The sequence below is a fragment of the Cotesia typhae genome, unplaced genomic scaffold, assembly GCF_013202065.1.
Source record: "Cotesia typhae breed Kobodo isofemale line unplaced genomic scaffold, CoteBio_Ctyphae contig_83, whole genome shotgun sequence".
NCBI classification, from domain to species: domain Eukaryota; kingdom Metazoa; phylum Arthropoda; class Insecta; order Hymenoptera; family Braconidae; genus Cotesia; species Cotesia typhae.
Genome location: NW_027423769.1, coordinates 127007 through 138743, shown reverse-complemented (window position 1 = coordinate 138743; position 11737 = coordinate 127007). Strand labels below are relative to the sequence as shown.

At 27.6% G+C, this 11737-nt stretch overlaps 1 protein-coding gene across 1 annotated transcript; it reads left to right on the top strand.

The window, feature by feature from the left end:
* Positions 1–857: 857 nt before the first annotated feature.
* On the top strand, positions 858–3461 carry Trap1 (TNF receptor associated protein 1). Its single transcript, XM_074252005.1, is given in 9 exon segments — positions 858–994; positions 1074–1175; positions 1255–1337; positions 1400–1627; positions 1693–1859; positions 1931–2046; positions 2049–2969; positions 2972–3213; positions 3303–3461. Coding segments are annotated over 9 exon segments (2067 nt in total). The 5' UTR covers positions 858–888; the 3' UTR covers positions 3405–3461.
* The last annotated feature ends 8276 nt before the right edge of the window (positions 3462–11737 follow it).

The following is an 11737-nucleotide window of genomic DNA, read 5'->3' as shown; positions in this document are numbered from 1 at the left end:
CTATTTTATTTCATCTTTTATGTATTATTATATATTTATATCATATATTCATTTAATACTCGAAAATTACTCGAAAGCAGGGAGCTTAAGACATCTAACGATTGATCCAATAGATACAATCAATAAAATAAAATCTTACTACATCAGATAGAATAGGAAATATTACTTGTGATTGCGAGTTTTATATTAAATTCTTTCTGTTCTACAAAAGGAACTCAGATATCTAGAGTTCCAGCAGTTCCAGCTTTGGAACAAATAGATGATCGTATACGGGCGCGGGTAAGGCTTCCCTGATAGCCACCTTACCTATAACTTACTGTCAATCTACGTCCGCAATTTGAAGCAAACTTGACGGAAAGAGTTGGCAAAGCGAGCGATTACCTATTAGTTACCTATAACTTACTCTGCAAATAGACGTCAAAACTTGCTGTACAAGTATTTCCTTCAAATTGTAGTAAAGTTGAAAGGAAATTTAACTACAAGTTTGATTGTTAACTTGTATTCAAGTTGCGGCCGTAGATTTCTGTCAATTTGCTTACAACTGTTGTTGAGTGAAGAATTACCGCCAACTTGATGTATAACTTAACCGTAACTGCTGGGAGTAAACACTTACTGAGAAAGCGCTGGCTATCAGGGTTAAAGTTAAAATCCTGAAGGAAAAAACTCTTATCAACATAGGATATTAGTATTTAAGTTTCTATAAAAATCAATAGATGGCAATAACTGTATACCAAATAGTAAAAGAAAATAGGCATCCGTTTTATCAATTGAAGATCAGGTAATTGGTTTGTATTGAGTTTCTGCACGTGCTTATAATAATACGTGCGGTATAATAATGGTTATAAAATATGGGACAATTGGTATAAGTAAAAGCATTGCTATAAAAACATGGCGGTATTCAATCGACTTAGACACGCTGCTCAATTTACAAGAATATTACAAAGCTACCAAAGTTTTAAGTATATTAAGCCACAAGTATATTTAAACGCTCAGGGTTCGTATTTAAAAAATTACAAATTTTTAATATTTATCTAGTTTTTAAAACTATAAACTGAGGAGGTTATGTGTTTTAGATTCTACTGGTTGTAATGTGCGATTGTTGTCATCGCAAACGGCTGAAAATCCAGCTCAAGAAAGTTATCATAATATCGTACAAGAGATTGAAAAACCTACAGGTTAATTTTTTAAAATAAAAAAAAAAAATTGTATTTTTATTAAACAAATAAACTAATAAAAATTGTCGTCTTTTTTTAGGTGATGGAGCAAAACACGAATTTCAATCTGAAACTCGCATGCTGCTTGAAATCGTTGCTAAATCGTTATACTCCGATAAAGAAGTAAAATTTTTTTTTTTTTTTTTTCAAATAATTATATAATAAATTTATTTAAAAAATTATAGGTTTTCATACGCGAATTGATATCAAATGCCAGTGACGCTTTAGAAAAATTACGTTATTTAAGATTGAGTAAAAATTTATCTACTGAAGAAGGTGGAGATCGTGAATTAGAAATTCATATTGCAACAAATAAGCAAAATCGTACCTTGATAATTCAAGACACTGGCGTTGGAATGACTAGAGAAGAATTAATTTCGAATTTAGGTACAATTGCACGTTCGGGCTCAAAGGTAAACTATTTATTTATCAAAATAATTTATTTCATTTATTTATTGAAATAATTTATTACTTTCAGGCATTTCTCAGTGAATTAAAAGATAAAAAACAGTCTAATGATTATACTAAAATAATTGGTCAGTTTGGTGTAGGATTTTACAGTGCATTTATGGTTGCTGATAAAGTTCAACTGTTTACAAAATCTTACAATAAAGATGCTAAAGGACTTCATTGGTCATCCGATGGGTAGATAATTACCTAATTATATAATTAATATTATAATTGAAATTACTAATTTTATTTTGTTTTTACTTTAGAACGGGATCCTATGAAATATCTGAAGCAGAAGGTGTTCAACCTGGAACAAAAATAATAATTCACTTGAAATCAGACTGTCGTGAATTTAGTGATGAGTCGAGTTTAAATGCTATTATTAAAAGTACAGTAATTTTGTCGGTAGTCCAATTTTTGTAAATGGAAAACGAATTAATGTTATTGAACCACTTTGGATGTTGGATCCGAAACAAGTAACTGCTCAGCAGCACAGTGATTTTTATCGATTTATATCTAACTCGTTTGACGCTGCGCGATTTATTCTTCACTATACCACAGATGTCCCTCTGAGTATTCGTGCGCTATTATATTTTCCTGATGACAAGCCCGGACTTTTTGAAATGAGCCGTGATACTTCAGTTGGCGTAGCTCTTTACAGCCGAAAAGTACTTATTAAGAGTAAAGCAGATAATTTATTGCCGAAATGGTTGAGATTTGTCAAAGGAGTTGTCGATTCTGAAGATATTCCACTTAATTTAAGTCGTGAGTTATTACAAAACAGCGCACTGATAACAAAATTACGCGATGTCTTGACAACCAAGGCTCTTAAATTTCTTTATGATAAAGCAAAAAAAGACCCCAAAGAGTACAACGAATTTTATAATGATTACGGGTTGTTTTTAAAAGAAGGAATTGTTTCTTCGAATCAACAGTCAGAGAAGGAATCTATTGCTAAACTGTTGCGATTTGAATGTTCATCAAAACCTCCGGGCGAGGTCATCAGTTTTCCCGAATACTGTCAAAATTTGAAGGAAAATCAAAAGGACATATACTATCTTGCAGCGCCTAATCGCGAATTGGCTCAACAGTCACCTTACTATGAATCTTTCAAGAAACGCGATTTTCAAGTTTTGTTTTGCTACGAGCCTTACGATGAATTAGTTTTGATGCAATTGGGTCAGTATGACATGAAATTTTTAACTTCAGTTGAAAAAGATATGCACCAGGACACTGAAACGGAAAAAACTCAGAGTATTAACAAAGAGGAGATTGACAAGCTACTTGGTTACATTAAAAGTGTCCTTTTAAAAAAGCGTTTCAAGTTAAAACGACAACTCGCTTAGAAAATCATCCTTGCGTTGTTACCGTTCAAGATATGGCTAACGCGAGACATTTTATTCGTACACAAAGTCAAAAATTAACCGAAGAGATGAGATACAGTTTACTAAGACCCAGATTTGAAATAAACGTCAATCATCCGATTATTAAAAAATTAAACCATTTAAGTACAAGTGATCCAAAGTTAGCCAAACTTCTTACGCAACAGGTACTTTTTTTTTTTTTTTTTTTTTTTTTTTAAATGCTTGTCGAAACAAAAAAACACTAATATTAAAATGATATAATTTTTCGTTTCAGCTTTTTACTGGAGCAATGGTCGGGGCTGGATTAGTTGACGATCCAAGAATATTACTAACATCAATCAATGAACTGTTAACTCTAGTATTAGAAAAACATTAAATAATTTTATTATCATAAATATTACTATTAATAGATAAAATTTAATTGTTAAGCAAATCTTTTTTTTTTTTTTTTTTTTTTTTTTTTTTTTTTTTAAATAATGATCTTTAAATGCAATTTTAACCACTCCAAATTGTTCCTCGGTGAATTTCCTACGAGAAACGTTTGTGTTCTATGGCGAAATATTTTTTCTTTAGAAGATATCGGGACTTGAAGAAAATTTGACGAACCAAAAATTGAAATTTTTGACTTTAGTACGATAAAAGTCGCCACAACTCCTTAAATAATGGCGTTAAGAGTAATTCTGATCACACTAAATTGTTTTTCGGAAAATTTTCTGCATAAAGTTTGATTAAGTGCAATTTCGAGTGCTTAATTATGAAACTATTGGGAAGTTGCAGGTATGGCTTTTTCAGGGTCAACCGTTTTCCTGATTTTTTTCTTTTCTATTGCTATTAAATATAGATCAATTTATTCACTGAGTAATTTCTCAATTTGGTCACTAATTTAATTTATTCTTTTCTTTTTTTTGACGTTCAACGTTTAAAGGATTATCTTTGGTTATCTGTGTTGAAGTTTTTTACGGACGGGATTGAGTAACCTGCGAAAAAAAAAAAAAGAACTGTAGAATATTGAGAATAGTGGATGAAAGGGAATAAAAGAAGAAAAAAAAAAAAATTGGTGTAAAATTTCGTTAATAAATCGATAGGTAGAATTTATTTCAATTTATAGACGATGCTAACACTAGTAAGGGTTCAGCTGTCTCCAATAAGGGATCACTTTACCAGCAAGATCTAAAAAATGACGGCTTCTCACATATAACTATATATATATTTATTTTCTCCAAGCATACATTATTATATTTTTATTTTTTTATCTTCGACCGACAAATCGTAACTTTGATTAAAAACCTATCCGGGTAGAGCACTCGCCCAACAAATAAACAACTAACAAATCAAATTTAAAAATAAAAAGTAATGAAAATTCTTTTCTTTTTTCTCTTTTTCATCAGAGCCGAGATTATCAATCATCGAAATAGTTTTAACGTTTTAATCTTACTTTGTACTCATAAAAAGACGTACAAAAGTTTTTCAGCAAAAAAAAAAAAAAAAAAAAACAACAAAAAATTGAATTAATGTGTGAAATTATTTTTCGTCAGTTATTTAAAATTATTATTTATTTATAAACTCGGTAGTTTTCGATTCTCTGAATATTTTGTATTAATATAAATTTTTTTTTTTTTTTTTTTTTTTTTTTTTAACTATCAAGTTTTTTAAAGAATTTCTTCATAACTTTATCCTCATTAACAACAAGTCACAGTCAGTAAAAATATAATGATCACCAGCAGGGATGTGTATCAGCTTTGTCTCTGTAAGAAATATTCTACTAACTCTACTCTAATAAGCTAATTGTAAAACTAAATAAGAGACTGAGTTTGCTTATCGAATTAACTTACGATAATACGATTAATCTAATGACCAAGAAATCAATTATTTTAGTTCTAACGGTACAAACAGAAAAAAAAAAAAAACCTCTATATATATATATATATACTTGTTTTTTTTTTGTGCTCCTTTATGATGACGAAGATTGTATACTTTCAATCCAAATATATTTATATCATTAAAGTCTTTACATTTATGTATGTATGTAAAAAAGTAAATACTATAAACTATAAAATACAGTATATTGCTCTTTAATATATTTTATTTTTAATTAATAACAACATCAACTCTAAACGTAAAACATTAATGATAATTTAAACGTTATTAACGTAATTGGAATTATCAATAATTTTAGAGAGATTGAAAAATTGAAAAATTTTAAGTACGAAAGGATGAGAGAGAATTATATAACGACTTTTAAAGTTTTAGCAAGTTTTGGTCTTCTTTATTCATATTCTATGTACTTATTATGTTGATATTACATTAAAATTGTTTGTTTTCAATTTAAAAGTTTTAATCGACATTTCTTGATATTATTTTAATATGTTTCAAGATAGTGAGGCACTATATTTTTTTATTGATAATAAAAAAGTATAGTAATTTATGGTGTACTTAGTTTACTGTAGAGGTTAACTAGCGATTATTTTTTTCAGTCAAGATTTAAATAGTTAATAAATATAGTAAAACTTTGACGGGACAGTTGTTTAAAATTTTATTGAACCGAAAAGTCGGGTGAGTAAGCTCTAATACTGTTTGTAGAGCATACATATGCATGTCTTATCCTAGGTTAATTGCTCGGTAAATACAGTATGCAGTATATATATATATATATATATATATATATATATATATATATATATATATATATATATATATATATACACGACAGTTTTGTCCACTAAGGCATGCTAATTTTGCGCAAACAATTTCAAATTTATTATTAAAGTAGAATACATTTTTTTTTTAAACCAATTAAATATATCTGTACTTTAATAAAAAGTTAATAATGATAATAATAAGTCACTTTAGAGAAGTCAAATGTTAAATAATTCAAGGAAGAAATTCGTGTTAAATTAAAAGTTAATTTTTGCTGTAATTTTTTTTTCTTAGAGTTTAATAAAGGTTGTGAAAGAAAAAAAAAAAGTTTAATGGAGAGTAATAAAGTTTTTAACTAATTATTAAATAAAATAAACTTTTACATAAGAAAAGAAATAACCAATATTAGTTTTAAATGTTTTTGTTCTAAATTTTTTAATTTAATTCAATTTAATTTAATGTAACATGAAGCCTACGAGAATTGTAAAGATTGAGGTTGTTATAGCTCATCTGTCGAATTTATAATATATTATGGCTTTTGGTGAGCTTTTTTTTTATGGCTCGTAAACTATAAAAGTAAAATGGTCTTTAAGGTGAATTGTATACTTGTGCATTCGTAGGATCAAACACACTTAAATGTTACTCAGTACTTTTATTATTACTTAAACTACTTTTACAACAACATTACATGTATCATACTGAGCACTTTACTTTGTATATAATTTATACTTAAATTAAAGGAATTTTCAATATTAAATTTTAGCTTCTAAATTGATATAATTTTGGTTTACCTAAAATAATATTACTTTAGTTGTTGGCTCAAAGGTGATGATTGATGATGATGATATATAATTAAATATTATCTGTCGACAGAGTATAGAGTATAAAAATAATTTTAACATCAAGTTTTAACATAGATGATGGAAGATGGACCTATTTTTAAAGTGAAATAAGTTAACACTGAACGCAGAGAGCATAAAGGAATTTAATTAAAAGAATTCGTCTGTACGATTCTTTAATTTGATTACGAGTACCCAACTTCATTTACCTTTATATGTATATCTATACGTACATATGTACACTTTATTTACTTTATTATCTATACATCGCTGGCCTGGATGTCACACACTGTGAATAAGTAAATAAGTTTAAAAAAAAAAATCAAATAAAATAAAATTTTAGTATTTTGTTTGTGAAATATTTTAATTCATTTAAAAAATTTATTCACTTTGGTGGTAATGAAAAATTATTAATTTAATTCAATGTTAAAGTTTTGGAAAATTATTTAAGTTAAATAATTTATAAGTTATTTAATTATTATTTCAAAATTGAATGCTGTTAATTACTTAAAAACAAAAATTATCATTATAATGATTTTTTCATAAGGTTTTGTATAAGTTAATTAATTTTAATTAAACTTGGATAAAAAAAGTAGGATAGTTGAATAAATAAATGTAAAAAAAGAATAATGACTGATAATCAGAAATTGTTAAAGTTTTCTGTTACGGTTAAGACACACAATGAGATAGAAGAAATATTGTGAGTTTAAAACCCAGTACAACCTATGTTCCGAAGATTACTATAGATTAAATCATTTGTTGCACGTGTTTGACGTGTTGTTGAAATGAATGTTGTTGGAGTTATTTTTATAGTATTTTATTAAAATATAAGCGTTCCATTTGATAAAATTTATTTTAAATTTAAGTAAATATACATTACAGTCGAGTAAAAGTGTTAAAAAAAATTTTAGAGGAATGTTTTAAGCGTAATATGGTGGGCAAGAATTTTGGCATGGTTGCTGGTTGCATGGTCGTATAATGGTATAATGGTATAGTACCACCAGCGAAAGCAAAAAACTTAAGTTCCTGGTGAATAAGGAGGGTATGCGCTATTTTTCTTTCTTACCTTTACTTACTACGTGCAACTTACAACTACTTCTGAACTTAACCGTAGACCTGCATAATCTGAGGATCGTAAAGACATTTTACGACTAAGGTACAGTACGAAAAATAAAAAAAAAAAAAAAAAAAAAAAAAACTCTAAAAGTAGAACGATAATTTCCATCAGGTAAAAATAGATTTATTTATTTATTTAAATGCAATGTGACTTTTAGTATATTAAACACAGGTCTTAATAGAAAGCAACAACAATCAATGGGATAATTGCTGAGAGTAACGAAAAATAAATAGATCCTATCGAGAGATAATTACACGTATAAAGTAAAAGTTAAAAGCAAACAAGAGAGTATTAAGTAGGTACTAATTTCCTTCAGTGTAATACCTTTTAGTGTTATATAGTATTATTAGTATTTAGTATATAGTCTATATTATAGTTAGTAGATAATAGTAGGTATAGCAGTGAAACTGGGAAATAGTTGAGTGTGGCGTACCCACGGAAATTTCGATTTCCCTCGAGTTTCAATGGCAATTAGCACGATTGCTCCTCAGCGTATCCTCTCTACATAACATTCACTGATACTCGTTAGGATCTACTTATATATATATATATATATATATATATATATATATATATATATACATATACTGAATACTGATGCTCATGATATTAACTAAATACTAATAAATACACATACTGTATCTACTAAATCAGTTATATTGTCAATCCAAATAATACACAAAAAATAATAAAAATGATAAAATTTTTAAATTTTTAAATTTAAATAATAATTAATGTGTGTTGTTTTAATTGCACATGATCAGTTTATGCTTTTGTAGAATATATTTACCGTTAAGTCCACAAATCCAGAATAAAGCACATGATCGTACATGTCGATCTGCTACCCAGTAAGCAGACTTGAGACTTTCGAATTTAATTTATCAACTTATACGTACTTTATTACTGAGATTCTTAATTAAACCAATAAAGTCCAGTTAAAGCTCTCTCTTTTTTAACCTCAAATTCTTAATCAAAGTAATCTAAATTTATATTCTTTATTTAACTTTTCTTAAAAATAATAATACTCTTTGACAAAAAATTTTAAACTTTTTTCTCTTCATATACTACTACTACTACTACTACTACTACTACTACTACTACTACTACTACTACTACTACTACTACTACTACTACTACTACTACTACTATATACAACTTTAAGTTACATAATCCAACAATACTAGTATGGAAAATAACATACTTTAGTTAGCTTATTTAACTTTTTGTTGATACAACTGAATTTGTATGTTTATTCACAAAAGTTTGTAACTGTTTTTTTTTTTTTTTTTTTTTTTTTTTTTTTTTTTCATTAAATTAGACTGTAACAAAATTTTATTTAAGAAAGAAAATATTTTCTATAGAGCTTATCCAATCTACCAAGATGATGAATAATAAAGTTAATTCAGTCCAGCAGGTGGTACACATTTTAATACCAAACAAAATGAAATGAGTGAGTTTAACTAAATGCTGAAAGATATAACTTTATCCGAAGCTACTGGTGTGGTGGAAAATTTAACATTATTATTAACATTATTCAGTAGCTGATTAGTGATTAAAAATTTTTTATATTACATTTTTTTTTATAACTTATATTGCGTGAGTATGGGCTATGGGCCGATGATAATTTTCTTATAAAAATCCGTCTTAACTTAAATTTTATGTGGAATGATTTAAAGTAAAACCGTTCAGCCTCGTTCATGTCACGGGGTCATTAATTAAAGCTGCAATCGCCTCGAGACTATACTATATGTTATATACGTTATTCGATGGTTCCTACGCCTGGTGGTGCAATAATTTTAGACCAAGTAACCTTACATATATACATATATAAAGATATATGGATGTATAGAACCGGGTAAAGCGAAACGAGCGCTAAAATCGAGTTTAAACTATGTGACCATTATCGATTTAATTATTAGACACTTTCATGACGCTAGCATCGATAAATTACATTGATCTACTATACTTGACATGACGCAATTAAATCAATAGATAAGTATAGTATTTTTATTTAAAAAAAAAAAAAAAAAAAACCCCTATTACTACCCCGGATGATTATATTAAATTAAGAAAAACTAAAAGCCTCCTCTCTCGTTCTATCGTTTTGTGATTTCGCGATACGAGATATACAAACGATATAAAGCAATTCAATTTGTGTTTATCAGAATAGTCCGGTCGATGTACATATATTGACTAGTGACTAGTGTACAGTGTACCTAGAAGTAAATCGAACGGCTAATGTAATGTAAGCGTTGGATGTTCGGATGTTCGGATGTTCAGATGTTCGATCTATATCTGATAGATAAACTTTGGATTGTTGAGTCTCTGGAGAGTCCACCAAGATATAACACTGTGTATTTCTCATTGAACAAACGTCAAACAATCAAATGAATTACTGATGATTTCGGTCCAGTTAACCTTTCGTCGCTTTCATTGAAAATCATCTGAGCTTTTACTTTACTTGCTTTACTTGCTTTACTTGCGCCAGTTTGATGCTACAACGTCACTTTAACTTTAATCCTATTTTATTCTATATAGATCTGGAGATCTTCAATTGATATTATACACATTTAAACTCCAACTCACTCACTCACTCACTAAAATATACTTCAAAGTAAATAAGTCATTTTTAATTATTTCTAATGGAACTATTTAAATTAATATAATTTATTTATTTAGGTTAATGGACATCATAAATCATAAATCATAAGTATACAAGTATTATATGTCCATGCAGATTTGAAATTTAATATTTAAACACCGTTGAATGTGAAAATGTACGCAAAATTTACTATATACTAGTTATTCAACAGTGAAATTACAAATAATTAATAAATTTATTGGTAAAAAATTTTTAAGTAAATTATATCCATGTAATTAAATATTAACGTATCTACTTGCTTATTTACATTATCATATATATCCCTTTGATTATACAAATTTCAATTATTTCGATTCATTATCAGAGCAGTGGTATTCTCATTTAAACATTTGGTAATTTATATAACTTTATGTATGTATGTATGTAAATTTTTGATATATTTTGAATGGTTTGATTGATCGAAACACGGTTTGTGGTATTTAAAAGAGTTTTTATTGCTTTTATCTTAAATTAAAACTAATTCGAGGTGATAGACCTTTAAAAAGACCTTGTAAAAGTTATATTTGTGAGCTTAAAGAGCTAAAAACTTTTTAATAGGAGAAAGTTTAATCAGGGATAGCTTTTAGGATCAACTGTTTTAAATAAAGATTTTTTAATAAATATTATATGATGTGATATAATAAATAATCATCAATATATCATCAATATTATATAGTAGAAGGAGTAAAGAGAATATAAATGAAGACAATACAAGTAATACCAAGGGAGTAAACTATGGGGTATGGGTATTTATATGTTTATATTTATGTCATGTCTAACGAAAACAATTTAATGAAAGGAATAATTTAATAAAAGGATTGTGTTCTACTTTGGATGGTGAATCAATGTATCAAACGTCTAGTGGTTCTGTTATTATATTTACAATGAATGTTTTGATATAACCATAGATTGGTTGTATATATATATATATAAATATCTTTCTCTAAAGTTTCTTATCTGACCAACACGATCCTATTCAATTCTCCATTTTCAATACAATGAGTATAGTAAATAATAGATATGCACTCATGCACAAGTCATCCAACCGTATCGTGTCATTATATTGAGACTCTCTCTGTATAGTACCGGTACGGATGGTACCTCTAACCAGTCTCGAGCATACCTACACTTAAACTCTATACATTTTAAACTACTTTTATGTATACCTATATAATTCATAACTATTACCAGCGCCTCACTGTCTTTTCACCTGCCAATCTAACAATCTCACAATCTCACAATCAACCTTATTATTATTATTATTATTATTATTATTATTATTATTATTATTATTATACATACATTATTTTCGTTAATTCTACTTGTGCATTTATATTATTATACACGAATTCAGTTATATTGATATTTTATTGTTATCAATTTTAAAGACAATTTATACGTACGGATACCAGGTGATTCAGCAAATACTCTATTTTTTTTATATTTCGCTTTTATCTATATACCAGCTGTAAAAA